The sequence below is a fragment of the Oncorhynchus clarkii genome, chromosome 8 (assembly GCF_045791955.1).
Source record: "Oncorhynchus clarkii lewisi isolate Uvic-CL-2024 chromosome 8, UVic_Ocla_1.0, whole genome shotgun sequence".
NCBI lineage: Eukaryota > Metazoa > Chordata > Actinopteri > Salmoniformes > Salmonidae > Oncorhynchus > Oncorhynchus clarkii.
In genome coordinates, this window is record NC_092154.1 from 21,196,424 (window position 1) to 21,213,235 (window position 16,812).

Sequence of the window (16,812 nt, forward strand, 5' to 3'; positions counted from 1 at the left end):
ATAAATTCCATAATTTGGTGGAAAACGCTGTCTCAGGTGTCGCTTCAAAATGTCCCATAAGTGTTCAATAAGGTTGAGATCTGGTGACTGACTGACACACACACACACACACACACACACACCCTTTAAACCCCCTATGCTCCTTAAAGAGCCTCTTTCAAGGTCACAAAGATCTCTTCTTCTAGCCATGGTAGCCAAAATAGTGTGCACTGGGCTTTTTTTTAACCCTAAGCATGAAGGGATGTTAATTGCTTAATTAACTCAGGAACCACACTTGTGTTAGTTCTGGGCGATTAGCTGACATTTCTGTTTATTTTCGTTTTTTAGACAACTAATTGACCGAAAATCGGTTCAATTATTTGAATTTCATTTAGTTTTTTTTTCTTTCTGCAAGCTCAATGCGCAAATCAAACATGAACTCTGGGACGTTATAGACAGGTGTAGTTTTCCACAGGTCAAAATTCATCATTTTTAAGTGCAGAAAGCATGGTAATTAACTATAATGACCAGAATCTTTATACACAACAACTGAAATATTGTATTATAGTAATGTGAATAAAGGATGGTCGAATAAAGGTTGTGTTACTGCATTCAACCCACACAAAACCCACACAAATCTAAATAGAAAACAGTGATTATTTTTCAAAAACCGAACAGAAACCAAACCAACTTCAAAAAGCTCTAATTTGTTCAGCACAAACCTGTGTGGAAGCACCTGGTTTCTATATACAGTGCATTCGGAAGGTATTCAGGCCCCTGACTTTTTCAACATTTAGTTATGTTACGTTATAGATTAAATAGTATTTTCCACCTCATCAATCTACACACAATACCCCATAATGACAGCAAAAAGAGGTATGAAATGTGCTATGAAATATCACATTTACATAAGTATTCAGACCCTTTACTCAGTACTTTGTTGAAGCACCTTTGGCAGCGATTGAGTGTTCTTGGGTATGACGCTACAAGCTTGGCACACCTGTATTTGGGGAGTTTCTCCCATTCTTCTCTGCAGATCCTCTCAAGCTCTGTCAGGTTGGATCGGGAGCATCGCTGCACAGCTATTTTCAGGCTGGGCAACTCAAGGACATTCAGAGACTTGTCCCAAAGCCACTCCTGCAATTGTCTTGGCTGTGTGCTTAGGGTTGTTGTCCTGTTGGAAGGTGAACCTGTCCTGTTGGAAGGTGAACCGCCCCAGTCTGAGGTCCTGAGCGCTCTGGAGCAGGTTTTCATCAAGGATCTCTCTGTACTTTGCTCGATTCATATTTCTCTCAATCCTGACTAGTCTCCCAGTCCCTGACGCTGAAAAACATCCCCACAGCATGATGCTGCCACCACCATGCTTCATCATAGGTATGATGCCAGGTTTCTTCCAGACGTGACGTTGGTTATTCAGGTCAAATAGTTCCATCTTGGTTTTATCAGACCAGAGAATGTTGTTTCTCATGGTCTGAAAGTCCTTTAGGTGGCTTTTGGCAAACTCCAAGCGGGCTGTCACGTGCCTTTTACTGAGGAGTGGCTTCCGTCTGGCCACTTTTCCGTAAAGGCCTGATTGGTGGAGTGCTGCAGAAGGTTCTTCTTCTAGAAGGTTCTCCCATCTCCACAGACGAACACTGGAGCTCTGTCAGAGTGACCACCGGTGATCAATGGAAACAGGATGCATCTGAGCTCAATTTTGAGTCTCAGAGCAAAGGGTCTGAATACTTATGTAAATAACGTATACGCTGTTATTTATTTATACATTTGCAAACATTTTGCTGTGTCATTATGGGGTATTGTGTGTAGATTGATGGGGAAAAAATACAATAAGGCTGTAACGTAACAAAACATTGGAAAAGGGAAGGCGTCTGAAAACTTTCTGAATGCACTGCACTTTGTATCCCTCATTTACTCAAGTTTTTCCTTCATTTTGGTAGTTACCTGTATGTACGCACCACAATAAAATCCCTGAAAATGTCATAAATATGCAGGTGCTCAGGGTCCGCAAAAGAATGGTGATAGACTCACCCACACGTCTTCAGTAACTCTTTCCCATTCTACCCAATGTGTTTCTGTTTCACTAGCCATGCTATAGGAGCCCAGACACTGTGGAGGTAAGTTGGGCGGAACAGGAGTAGACTGCTCTGTGAGCCGTTAGATCCACAGGCTGGAGGAGGAGCCACATACAGTGTTGTGGTAAACATGCAGTAGAGAGAGAAGGCCACTGGAAAGCATTGCTCTTCTCAGGCTGTGAATGGAGACCAACCCTCCCACCTCCCCCCAAATCCCTGTGTCCCCTCCCTGGGCTTCGTATCTGGAGCAGGGTCCTGACCACACTGCCATGGTCCTCAGCTCAGTGCCAACGGCCAGTACCCTGGGTGCGCTGCCGTCTCTTCTTACAGATGTAGAAGATAGGAAAAGCCACGAGTCCTGAGGAGAGAGCAGAGTAGGAGAGAACAGGCAGGTTAATATGGAATGGGATCTAAGCTCAGGGAAATGACTGAAGTGACACCTCTCGCAAGGAAGTGTTCACAGTACTGGTGATCGATCAAGGAAATACTTTAATAATCTCAATACTGTTCTGTTGTTCGCACTAGTAACACATTACCTTTGAAATACGGATACACAACAGTAAAGATAATTTGTGAGCGGGATTATCAAGTGTCTGTCAACAGCTTTATATCAGTGTGTCATCCTCCCATCGCCCAGTGTAGCAGTGCTATCTGAAGTGGACAAGCAGACACTTAGCTGCTTCTATCAATTCACACCAAAACACAGATGGCCCTCTCCAGCAGACCACAGCCACTGAACAAGCGGAGTCACACTACATACCTGAACCAAGGGAAAGTAACACATTTCAGATTCTCTAAAGCACCAGTGGTTATGTAATGTTTCATGTTGTTATCTAGGGATTAAAAGAGCAGGGTTAAAACAGTAGGTAATAGTAGCCGTTTAATGTTAAAAAGGATGTAACAATGCTTACCTATGACCATGGATACTGCTCCGACAACCACCACCAGGACTATGACAACAGGGGCCACCACCACTTTACTCACTGGAATGGGAGGGAGACAGAAGAGACAACACAGATATGGATAAGGAGTCAGGACAATTACATGCATGAAAATGCATGGGGAGGACAGGGCAGTTTGGAATAGCACCTTGGCACATTCACATTTTTAACAGTTTATCAGAGGTCCTGCGGAATTACAGTACACCCAACCTAAATCAAAACAGCCAGTAGCGAGTTATGGGACTACGGTTTAGATAATTCCCATGTTTGTTTTCATTGGCAAGGCTGTTAAAACATGAGAATGGGAGCAGGCAGTGGAGTGTTTTAATGGGAGGTAGAGGGGGTTTTGTAGACCCTTTGAGGGACACATTATCCCACCGTCAGTGTGTGTCAGATTTTTCCATTGGCACCATGCTGGTATCTGACTAACTTTAGCTAACCCCACTCGGGGAGCAACAGCTGAGGCCCTGCATGTCACTACACAAGGCCCTGAGGGAACAACAGATACAGAGCTGCAGTCAGAGCACCCATCGGAGAACTACTGAACCTCTCAGTTGAGCTGTTCACTATTCACACACCGCAGGCAGGGTCACAAAGACATGGGTCATCTCAGATAAGGAAGTTCTGCTGATAAGGGGCATGCAAATCATCCACTGTGTTGGCAGCTACAGTTTACCGTTATTGTTCTGACTTCAGAGCTGAGAGAAATTACAATGCACTGCAATGCACAATGCAATTTTTAGCATAGGCACTAGACGTACTGTGAAAATGGGTTGTGAACGAGTCATGTCTGCAGCATCAAGCTAGTATATGCTGTTTTGATCATCTTCATTATTGTGTGAACTGATTAAGAAGATGAAAGGCCACCCACATGGTAATTGAAGTTTATTCGTCGCCCCCGCGTATGTATCTTTCTGAGTCTGACCACAGAGACCAAGGAGGAACGTCATGGGCAGTGTAACGACTGAATTAAAAGGGAGGCAGAAGGACTGTAAAATTACAGCTGCTAATCAGAGCATCTTTTTAAATCAGGCCTTAAGGGCCTAGTCTAAATATAGTTGTCATATTGTCAGAGGGTACTGATTGCTTGCTTGTCTAATAATATTAACCATGAAATGTAATGGGAATCCCAAAATGTCCCTTCTATAAAGGGTTTAAGGGCCTCTGGGTCACGGGCTGAGGCTGGGCAGACTCACCACACACGGACCCCCGGACCAGCCGGCGGAGGTGGGGCTTCTCAGGAAGGTAGCGGTACTTGCAGCCGAACACGCTGAGGTTGGATGTGTGATCCCCGAAGAATCGCAAGTGGCGGTACTTCTCCCCACAGCGGTAGCAGAAGTTGGTGCTGCACTGGGTGCAGTTCATGTGATCGCAGCCCTCCGTCCTCTGAATGTGGATCTGGAGAGAGCGACATGACCTCATGGATGCTCTATAAATCTTTTATAAGTCGTTGTTCATTTAAAGAGGGACCCTAATTTCTGAACAAATGATTAACTATATGTATCAATTACTAGATTATCAGTCAGCTCAGCGCAGGTATTTCCAGAATAGAAAGTATTTTGGTTTGGTTCCAAATCAAGGGAAAAGAATGGAACATTTTCTCCTGATATCTGAGCATCACTCAACCCCTCTACCTGACTCATGCTGACTGACATTGCATTGAGAGGAGAGTGCTGCCATGGACAGACAGCCAGCTAGCAGCCAACACCTCAGTGAAAGTTCCTTCCAATACCAAAACTAATTAGCAGTACTGTGCTTGTTGCTGTTGCTTTCTAAAAGGCCTCTCACTGTGTATGAAACAAAGAGCTGACGTGGCATACTAAATCTAATTTGGTATTGACTTTCTGCCCAGGACTCAGTCTTATGACTTCGTGGAATGCTTCATTTCCAGCCATTGTTACAAGTGGACAAGGGGGGGAAAAGACCTCTGACACTCTCTTTCTCTCTCTCTCCTCTTAGAGAAAAACACACAGATGACACTGTCATGTCTGTAGAACTACTGAAAAGCACATCTTTAATCATCTTATGTTGTTGACATAAAACGTTGGAGAGAACAGACGGCCCTGTCTCCAGCTGCCTAATCAAGCGAACACCCTTTAGGACCATGTGAGAAGGCCTCCTATATCATCGTTTTGGCTGCAGAACTGTCAACCACAATCTTCTTCCAGTAGCTCTGTTAACTAGCAAGGTTTGCTATTTTTCTCCACTCTCCTGGCTCTTTCACCCACCTTGCAGTGGGGGCACTTCTGGGCGTTCCTCTGGCCGTGCTCGATGATGCTGGCCCAATGACGCAGCAGCTTGTCCCCTTTCCTGTAGTCCCGGCACTTCAGGCCCTCGTGCCAGGGGGCGTGGCATTTGAAGCACCACACAAACTGGCACTTTGTGCACTGGATCTGCAGAGGCATAGACATGTGATTGGCTAGATAGAGGCATGGCGTATAAGAGGCATAGATTTGGTGAGAAGAACTGAAGTGCCTGCATGGACTAAAACCTCCCTCATTAATGATACATGACAAAGCACTTTGTCCATGATTCAAGAAACCTAAACATTTAGGCCCTGTACTCACCTTGTACTTGTGCTCAGTCATGCTGTATAATATCGGATCTCAGAACAGTACAGGCTCTCTCTCACCTTGTATTTGTGCTCTGCCCTGCTGGGGGTGTGTCCTTTCATTGAGGTGAACTGGCTGCACTGGGGACAGGGTTTGGTGCTAGAGTCAATCTGGCTCAGCTCCAGGAAGTATTTGTATTTGGCCACTTCCTCACTGCCCAGGTGGGACATCACCAGGCTCTCTTCCAGGTAACCACTGCACTCCGTGATGGGGCACACGATGTCCGCTCTGCCCACCCTGACCTGGGGGACACAGACATAACACAGGGATCAATTGAGAGAGATGTGAATGTTTTATGACAAATTATGATAAACAAATAATAAGACAGTGGTCGTAAGGTGCATACAAACACAATGCCATTGGCCCTAGATCCGGTAATAAAATATTGTTGATACATTTCGCTACTGGATTGCATGTGTGTTATGTAGGTGAAGGGTAAACAGAATACACAAGCAAATACTACAGTGTACAGTACATACAGTACGGAACATACATTTCCTGGGTGGTACTGTACAAGGAAAAGTTATTTACCAGAAGTTGAACGGTACGATCTGTTGTTACCCTAATCCCCCTATAAGAGATACTGTGGTGTGTGAAAGAATGTGCCTTGGAAGGCTTCCATGAACCACGAGTGACTTCGCTAGTCATTTTAGTCATTTTGCAGACGCCCTTATCTAGAGCAACTTACAGGAGCTATTAGGGTTAAGTGCCTTGCTCAAGGGCACATCAACAGATTTTTTCACCTAGCCGACTCGGGGATTCAAACCAGCGACACTTCAGTTCCTGGCCCAACACTGTTAACCGCTAAGCTATCTGCCACCCCATAGTCATAACACTACTACAACAGTGGAAAACTACAGAGGGCCCAGTACGCCTCAGTGGGAGTCTTAGCATTAGCCTCATGAGTACACCCCACCATCACTTCTCCCCCTCCCATGTAGAGCTCCAGGACACCCTTGCTCCAGGCACAGTGGGTCCCCTCCAGGGTGCTCCTCACAGGGCATGGTGCAGACAGACGGGTAGGCCCCGGATTAGCACATTGCTGCTGATCTGAGCTGAGTAATCCCCTCCTGGCTGGGCCTGTAGTACATGTCCATACAGTAGACTAGAGAGTGATGCAGCACAGCTCTGGGGTAATGCCCAGCAGACTCTTTTCACTATGACAGCCTGGCCCCCGGCCCTATGGACCCTGTTCCTGCACTATAAAACATTATAGTTGTTTTGACAGTATTATATAATAAAACTAACAGTAAAGTACCATATTAAATATTTACAGAAAATTGACGTAAATGACAATGCAGTCTGAATGATCTTAGGCGTAAATGTTAAATCATACCGTAAATGGTTGCATGGTACTGTTGTTTCTGGCTCATTAACATAATTTGAGGTGTGTCGTGTTAAGAGACTACATTTGTGCCACACTTTAGATAGAATGCTGCACTAATTTAACTGATATGTGGTAGTTGTGCCCTAACAATTAAATGTGTATAGGGAACAGATTGGAGTGGCAGCAAGTCTCAGACCTTTAATGGTTGAGTATTTGCATTGTCCTTTGGTCTGTTTTGCCCTTTAGTCACTTCCAGCTTGGATGCCTTTGTTAAGGCCTCTAGAAGTGCCAGTGATAGGAAACACAACATTAGGTATTTTAAATCACTATCACTTCTAGAGGCCTTAACAAAGGCTCCCAAAGTGGTATTCATATGTAAACACAATAACTAGCAGCCAACCTGATTGCTCCACTGCCATGCAATTACGGTAAAATACTGTACAATACAAACCCCATCACTCTTCAATTAATTTTGTAATAATTTATCCATTCATTAATTCATTTGTTACAATTGCCATAATAAGATTACAGTTGTTTTACAATAACTTACGGGCAGCCAGTTGCCTGTAAGTTACCATAAAAACAAAGGCAAAAAAGATTCCAGTAACACTATTGGATACCATACAATACGGTAACATAATGTACCTTTTTTTTTTTACCTTTTACCTACCTTTTTTACAGTAACTTACAGGCAAGTAGCCTGTAAAAACAACACAAAATGGTTTACAGTGTGGCCCTGTACTCTCCTCAGGCCCAGGCTGTGCACTCTGTTCTGCTCTCGGGGTTGCTCAACACAGCACAACAGCAGCTCAGCTATTGTTTTCCAATGAGCTCACATATGTTATCGCATCAGAGGTTGGTGATCAGAAGTACGTAGGCCTAAAGTGACAACAAGCAGAATGTTTTTTTGAGGTAGCTGATTGAAGACTTTTCTAGAAAGAGCAGTCCCAGTGCAAGTAAGATATCAATAACACACATTGTTCTTTCTCAGAACCATGACATCAGCCAACTCAACCAACCTCCATTTCACATTTCAGTCATTTAGCAGACCCTCTTATCCAGAGCAACTTACAGATGTGAGTGCATACATTTTTGAACTGGTCCCCCGTGGGAATCGAACCCACAACCCTGGCGTTGCAAGCGCCATGCCCTACCAACTGATCCACACAAGACCAATTGACTAGACAAAAGAACCCATATTAACTAAACATGGGACATGTTCTTCTAATAATATGTCTAGTCCATTGTACTGTGTGTGGGCACCAGCATGATATATCTACTGTGTGTGTAAATAAAAGGAAGTGAATGTAAGGACAGTTTATGTTGTGACTTGCACTGGGAAGTCTTCTAAAGCTGCACAGACAAGCTCACAGGCTTAGAACTATCTCGGCTGTGACACTGATGAGACGGTCAGTAAGAGAGTTGCCACCTGTGTAGTGCCCAGTGATGAGGGTGTGAAGGAGTCCCATAGGGAAACCCTGAGCCCACCTCTACACCCATCAACCAGGCCAAAGGACAGTGGCCCTGACAGCCAACACAGCAGGGACACTGGAGCTGTGGCAAGATGTGAAAAATATATACACTAACATCTCCCTTCCATTCTGCCCTCCAAGAGCAGCGCCCCTGGATTACACCAGGGCATAACATCTGTGGTCAAGTGGTGTGTGTATGTGCACACCTAGTATAACTGTCCTGCTGCTTCAGAGCCAGAACCAAACAGAGGAGAAACTGTAGTCCACCACAGCCTCACAGAGAAATGAATGAGCATTCTCCAGGAGTGTGTTCTCATCCCTTTATTAGGTCTAATTTTAGTTCTGATTTCACTGATGACCAGAGGTGCAGACTAACTTCATCAGGCAGAACGCTTCTGTCCTCAGACTACAACGTTGGTCCTGAGGTAGAGCTCTCTTTCGTGCACGGACGCACAAATGCACACACACGTTATGGTATATTATCCCATTTCCTATAAACTCTAACCCAAACCCATACCATAACCCAAATTTGAACCCCTTACCCTAATTGTAACCCCTAAGCTTAAAATAAACTTAAGGACATTTGGGGATTTTAGGTCCCCACAAGGATAGAACCAACAAATCATGGGGACCTAAAATTAATTTATATTTAAAATCCTATTTTCCCTAACCCGTAACCCTAACTATAATCCTAACCCTTAAACTTAAAACAACCTTTGTCCTCATGGGGACGTGGGAAATGTCCCCACACAGGATCATTTTCTTTGTTTTACTATCCTTATGGGGACAGTTGGGGATTTTAGGTGCCCACAAGGTTAGAAGAACCAACACACACACACCTGCCCTTAGCGTTCAGCCTGAGCCGGTGGAACCAACTTTAGTAGAGGAGCTACACATGATAAGGCTGGTAACACCACAATGGGCAGCAAGAAGCAACACAATGGATACTACCTGTGGTGGTGCCATCCACAACTCCTTATGTTATGTCACACTTGATCTATCTATGCTCATGAAATGTTGTGATCCTGACTGGAAGCTACAGATACAACAGAAGATCAGTGTCGGGTTGATACCTTTTTGGGGGTAAATCAGGCACCTGTCCTACCAGTGTTAGTCAGTGTGATAGTCATATCATCCTATTATGACTAACACAGACTAAGGGATTACTATTCTGTATCCATGCAAAAGCCAAGTGAATAACAATGTGCCTGGCAACACCTGCAATACAGTGAGCTGTACTGAGAGGAAAGTCTTCATATTCTCTGACAGAGCTGACAAGCCAGTGGTACATCATCAAGCTCTGGTCAGACCATATCAAACAAAGCGTGTATGAGTCAGTGTGAGGGACAAAGACATGCATCACACCAGATCTAGAATGTAGGATAACATGCTTCCTGAATTCTGGCCTATCAAAGGGTCAGAACATTGCAACCATGCCAAGACTGACTGGCAGACAACAACTTTCCAGCCTCTCATGAGATGCATTGAGGCCTCTCTACGGAACACAGTAAGACTAAGGTGTTCCCTCTATAGCATAAAAACAGGGACACAGATATCGCGAGTCCCTTAATCAAAGAAAATAGGAAGTAATGATATGTTGTCATCAACCAATAGGAAACATGTCCCTGAGTTAGAAGTATATCCGGCCTGTTTGGCCCTGTCCGGGGGTATCGTCGGGCAGGGCCACAGTGTCTCCCGACCCTTCCTGTCTCAGCCTCCAGAATTTATGCTGCAATAGTTGATGTGTCGAGGGGGCTAGGGTCAGTCTGTTATATCTGGAGTATTTCTCCTGTCTTATCCGGTGTCCTGTGTGAATTTAAGTATGCTCTCTGTAATTTTCTCTCTCTTTTTTTCTTTCTCTCTCCCGGAGGACCATGCCTCAGGTCTACCTGGCCTGATGACTCCTTGCTGTCCCCAGTCCACCAGGTTGTGCTGCTGCTCCAGTTTCAACTGTTCTGCCTGCGGCTATGGAACCCTGACCTGTTCACTGCACGTACTACCTGTCCCAGACCTGCTGTTATCAACTCTCTAGAGACAGCAGGAGCGGTAGAGATTCTCTGAATGATCGGCTATGAAAAGCCAACTGACATTTACTCCTGAGGTGCTGACCTGTTTCACCCTCTACAACCACTGTGATTATTATTATTTGACCCTGCTGGTCATCTATGAACATTTGAACATCTTGGCCATGTTCTGTTTTAATCTCCACCCGGCACAGCCAGTAGAGAACTGGCCACCCCTCATAGCCTGGTCCCTCTCTAGGTCTCTTCCTAGGTTCTGGCCTTTCTAGGGAGTTTTTTTCTAGCCACTGTACTTCTACATGTGCATTGCTTGCTGTTTGGGGTTTTAGACTGGGTTTCTGTACAGAACTTTGTGACATCTGCTGATGAAAGGGCTTTATAAATACATTTGATTTTGATTGAAGTAGACAATACATGGCTCAACAATGATAGTGCTCATCAGTCTAGTTAGGGACCGCACATGTTGTGTTAAATGTGCCAACACAGTGATTGTGTTAAAAGTAAAACAATGTGTTGTTCCTAACTAGACACATGGATGTGTAAAAAAAATGACACAACACACGAACATTCAGAAAGCAATGATAAGGACAGCCATGTAGCTATATTATATGAATAATTAGCCATTTAAAGTAGGCTTTTTAAAATAGTGTATTTTTTGCACTCAAGACATGGTGAGGGATTGAACTGGAGTGATAGTCATATTTCCATCCCTCTGCAGGCAGCATCACATCAATGAAGACAAGAGCACACAGCCTATTCATGAGACTGGAAGACATGCAGGCGTTTGTAATCATAATGACATTAAGACTTTAAAAACAATGAGTTTGAATCATTACAGGCAAACCAGCTATGAGAAGTCCTCAAAAAAAAGAGGGAAAGAATAGATACTGTAGGACAGGACTGAGGAGCTAGTAGGTATTCTTCAACCCCACATCGGTTGAGACAGAACACTTACACCAGGGGTATTCAACCAGGGGTCCCTGGCCCCTTAGGGGTCCGCTGAAGTCCTGCAGGGAAGGGGAGAATGGATTTATATGTTTTATTATTTCAATGGTTTTATAACTATCACTAAAAACAACCGAATAAATAAATGTTGAATGATATGTTCCTACAGTAAGAGTAGAATCTCTTCTTTCTAATGATGTCAACTTTATTTTTCAACTCCCAATATTGAGCCAATTACACACATTGTAGCCAGTTACACTCACTAGAGTATCTGACATAGGCTTTGATTAAGCACCGGCGAATGGGCTACCAGCGAGGCAAGTGCCGCTGGCAGCAGGTAAGCTTTTTTGACTTGGACATACATTTTTGCTAACTATCCTTTGTTTAACCAGCTAAACAGCTGCTCTTAGTGAAAATATGTTTGGAGTTACCTTTCTAGCTATCATTTACTTGGTGATAAGACAGGAAATGTTTTGCTAACATATGATGTGGGTCCATGGGTTGCCGGTTTGCCTGGGAGGGGGCCCCTGGGCAAGAAAAGGTTGAAGACCCGTGACATAGATCAATAACTGGACAAGTTTTGGTAGAGTAACTAGGCTCATTTTCCCACTGTTTAAGTGTTCATTAAATCCTTAGAACATAAAGCATGGAAGGCCTGCAACTCCTTGAGTTGTATAATGTATTTAGATCACTGGAAAAGCTTAGAAACCAGAACACCAGAAGTGTTAGAGCATTTGAGGCCAAAAGAGCCAACAGCAAATGCTTTAAAATAGGTTTAATACCTGAAATGCATTAGGCATGACAGACACGTGAACATGGAGGAAACTGGAGCCGTAACAGTCCCTATCCTGACCCCGAGACAGATGAGTCAGCGACTCAATTGGATTTGAAAGCCAAGGAACAGTCTGCAATCTGATGCTACCTGATGACAATAACAAGATCCCTCTAGGTCAGGGGTCTTAAACAGGTCGATCTCGAGCTACCAGTAGCTCGCAGCTACATACACTACATGACCAACAGTATGTGGACACCTGCTCGTCGAACATCTCATTCTAAAATCATGGGCCTTAATATGGAGAAAGTCCACCTTTGATGCTATAACAGCCTCCACTCTTCTAGGAAGGCTTTCCACTACATGTAGGAACATTGCTCCATTCAGCCACAAGAGCATTAGTGAGGTCGGGCACTGATGTTGGGTGATTAGGCCTGCCTCGCAGTCTGCGTTCCAATTCATCCCAGAGGCGTTCGATGTGGTTGAGGTCAGGGCTCTGTGCAGGCCAGTCAAGTTCTTCCACAATGATCTCAACAAACCATTTCTGTATTTTTGTCCATTGGACTGCCAGATTGCGAAGCGCGATTCATCACTCCAGAGAGCGTGTTTCCACTGCTCAGACTCCAATGGCAGCAAGTTTTATACCACTTCTGCCGACGCTTGGCATTGCGCATGGTGATCTTAGGCTTGTGTGCCACTGCTCTGCCATGGAAACCCATTTCACAAAGCTCCCGATGAACAGTTATTGTGCTGACGTTGCTTCCAGAGGCAGTATGGAACTTGGTAGTCAGTGTTGCAACCAAGAACAGATCATTTTTATGCGCTACTTGCTTCTGCAGTCCAGTTCTGTGAGCTTGTGTGACCTAACACTTCGCGGCTGAGCTGTTGTTGCTCCTAGACGTTTCCACTTCACAATAAGAGCACTTACAGTTGACCGGGGCAACTCTAGCAGGGCAGAAATTTGATGAACTGTCTCGTTGGAAAGGTGGCATCCTATGACAGTGCCACATTGAATGTCACTGAGCTCTTCAGTAAGACCATTCTACTGCAAATGTTTGTGTATGGAGATTGTATGGTTGTATGCTCAATTTTATACACCTGTCAGCAACGGGTGTGGCTAAAATAGCCAAATCCACTAATTTGAAGTTGTGTCCACTTTCTTTTGAATATATAATGTATGAGTAGCTCACCAAACAATTCAGAAAGTACATAACATTTATGTTTTCCACAGCAAACTGTCAAACACATCTCACAAGTATCAGACACCACAATCTCCCAACTACTGCCACTATTGGCTTAAAAAGCCAAACCTAACAATTAATTTCCAGCAATATTGCCCCGGTTTTTATATAATTCCGTGCGTAGGCAGTAGATGTGATAACCGTCTTGTGGGTCGACAGAAATACATTTCCCAAAACCATTCCTCACTTGCTAGATGCACAATTAAAGGGTTAGATGCGCATTTAAGTCCAAATTACAGTCCAAAAAATCTTCCAGATCTAAAAAACATTTTCTTCTGATGTGATTTAAGCAGACATGGACTCAGAACATCCAATTCCGTTTTTTCTCTATGAACAATTGTAATTTTGCGAGTATTTAAAAATAATAATAAAACCAGGAAAATAAAAAGAGAAAACATAATTTGGGAAAATATAAAAAGATTTTATAGAGCTCCCCCTTAGACTTGTTTATTACCATTATTTGACCAGGTATAATGACAGAAAACATACTGTACAAGAGAAAGTAGTGCACCAAGGACCCCGGGAAGAGTTGCAGGAGAGTGGAGAAGAAAAGAATGAGCTAAAAAAAAATATGCTTGCAACATGTTACATTATTTAAAAGTAGCCCTCATGCTAGAACAAGTTGGAGACCCCTGGTCTAGGTGGACAACTGATGTTGTCTTCAGAGATAACACACCGCAGCACGCAGCCTCCAGAGGTAGAGAAGTGTGATTTCACCAGGTTCTACAGAGACAGAGCTCTGTGATTAAGCTATCAATTAAAGCCACACACAACCTGTCCCCACCCCTCCCTCCGCTGCTGCCATCAGCCGCAAGGAAAGACAGCGCTCAGCACACCCACCTCCGTCAGCCAACAAATTCATTCTGCAGGCAGTCAGTGCCTTCCCTGATGTCGCAATTTCTTTTGTCACCCTGCATTTGTTTTTATAATTTACAGACTCCCTTTCTGTGTAAACACCACACACTGGTTATCTGCGTTAGACATCCATAGAAACTGTATTAAGTCATTCCACACCGAATTAAAGGATAGACAGAGACACTGTCTGATACATTCTCTGGTAAAAGCCTTGCATATCCTTTCACTTTACACTCAGTTGCACCGAGTTAGGCCTCGTCATCCTGTTGAATTCCACAGCGCAACACAGTTGCAGATTGTTCCTTGTGAGATGAGTCAGTTGGCTCAGAAAGCAGGAAGCACATGACTTCCCTAAACAAGGATAACAATGGCCGAGGCAGTACTGTTACAACACAATGGGCTATCCCTTCCATCCCTTCTCTCCAAGCAGCCCAGCAAAATACTGACATTTAGGCCCAACACTAAGATGGGAAAGTGTTCAACCTGTTTTTTTCATCACTATACTAGCCTACATCCCAATTACTTGGCACTCCTCCAGGCTGTAGCAGGAGACAGACCATCTGACTGGGTGTTCCTCAGGTAGTTGAGCACATGGTGCACAGTGTAATACTAGATCCCAGTGCTCTCCCTGCAGGTGTTCCTCTTAGTGGTAACTGAGCACATGGACCAGGGCTCCCATTGGGTTCATTCAGAAGGACACAGCAAGCCAGCTGTCGACAGACCACAACATCTGCACCCAGATACACTATTAACATGCCAAATGAGCTGGAGAGGATCTTAAATTAACACAAAGCAATCCAATGGGTGTAAACGTACATTTGTGTTGGGAAAACAAAAATGTATCAAAACAGGTGGGCCTACAAGTGCCACAAATGTATGTTATATGTATATATATATACATATAGGCCCCATCTTGTTTTGTGTCAGCGCGTCTATTGAGCACACACCCACCCACCAAGAAGGCTTGATAACATAGACAATTGGGATACCAGGCCTTTACCTGTGAAATGATGTATATTTTCAGGCATTCCTCACAGACAGCCTTCTTGCAACAAAGTAATGGCTTTATGTGTGTGTCGTCCAGACAGATGCGACATGCCAAAACAACTGATTCATTGTAATCCCCGTTGTAAAAGTTGCTCAGAGTTCTAGGATCAACCAGGTTCGGTAGGGTATATGGATCGGAAACGATGTGGTGGCCCATTTCCAGATTGCTCTGCTGCCGCAAATCTGTGGATGGCTTTGTAATGACGTTTGATGTTGACGGAGTTATCGCCCCATTATATTGGTGTTCTCCTGTATTGTCAGCCGGTTTCCTGTAGTTATCGTTTGCAATACAGTATACAGTACAGTAAACATGTTCCTTTAACTGTACGACATCGTCGTCAGCCCTGCTACTTTCACAAATATCGTCAGAATATGTTACATCAACTTCATTCAAATCGGATGACGTTAATCCCTCTGTGTGATCTGCGATTTGCTCTTTTACATTCGTTTCACGGCCACTTGACTTTTCAAGGTCCACATGATCAATTCGTTCATTTAAAACTATTTCTACCATGGCATCCTCTGGGTGTTTTTGGTCATCTGCTGAATTGTTTTTGAAATTCGTTGGGGATCTCGTCGTCCCGAAATTCCTCCTCAAAATACCCACTGCAGTCGGTTTTCTGAAACTGTATCCCTCAACATTTTCTTTACTACCCGTTCTCGTAACCCTGTGTGTGTGCGTCTCCAAAATCCCGTCACCGTCTGGTGTTTGGATCTTTGTTTCCCTGACATCTTGAATAAAATCTGTGCCTGATGTCTCAACTTTATCAAGCATTTCTGAAGGATTGCAGACTGTCTCTTCGTCATATCTGCTGACAAAACTCGGCATTTTACACGTATACACATTCAGAGAAATGTGCTTATCTTCCATTCCCAAGGTACAACTCCCCATGCACGTTCTACCTCTTCTCCAACTCCAGATACTAACAAACAAAACAAAACAAAACCCAAGTGAGGTGTATTTCTGCTTCCGGGGCTGCGTGTGGGAGAAAATAAATCCGTAACGTTGTAGCTGTTTGACTTGCAACCTGTACGCGCGACAGCTCGTTGGCTGTGAAATAACAACGCATTTGTTGATAAAAAAAAGCAAGGTAAGAGTCAGATGCATTTCCATCTATTACTGTTAAGCAACGTTAATAGTGTAGTCTCTGGGGATCCTTGGACGCTTGCCTGCCCAGCAACAGGCTACCACCAACCAAGGTAGAATCAATCTAGGACTGTATGACCTGTAATTTACGTCCATTGCCCACAAAGGGCGCATCAAATCTATGGACGCAACTCATACCAGTCATGAGGGTAACCTTTTTATTCCACAAAGTGAGAAACACCTTACGTCAAGCATTTAGGAAAAAACACACTATACAAATTATAATATCCATATTTGGAGAGATTATAATAAATTCTACCATTACAGTTTCCAATGTCAATAGTCTGGCTGAGAGACATTATCAATAAAACAATGAAAATTCAAAATCAGAAAGTTATGGCATTTAATTTCACAACTGACTATATTTTATCAATGCATTTA

At 43.8% G+C, this 16,812-nt stretch overlaps 1 protein-coding gene across 1 annotated transcript; it reads right to left on the reverse strand.

Moving 5' to 3' along the window:
• Positions 1 to 374: 374 nt before the first annotated feature.
• On the reverse strand, positions 375 to 16,341 carry LOC139415093 (E3 ubiquitin-protein ligase RNF217-like). Its single transcript, XM_071162904.1, has 6 exons — positions 15,238 to 16,341; positions 5,625 to 5,846; positions 5,221 to 5,385; positions 4,189 to 4,390; positions 2,963 to 3,034; positions 375 to 2,409 (listed from the first exon to the last, which is right to left on the reverse strand). The coding sequence occupies exons 1-6, from the start codon at positions 16,174 to 16,176 to the stop codon at positions 2,333 to 2,335; spliced, it is 1,677 nt and encodes a 558-aa protein (XP_071019005.1). The 5' UTR covers positions 16,177 to 16,341; the 3' UTR covers positions 375 to 2,332.
• Positions 16,342 to 16,812: the final 471 nt, after the last annotated feature.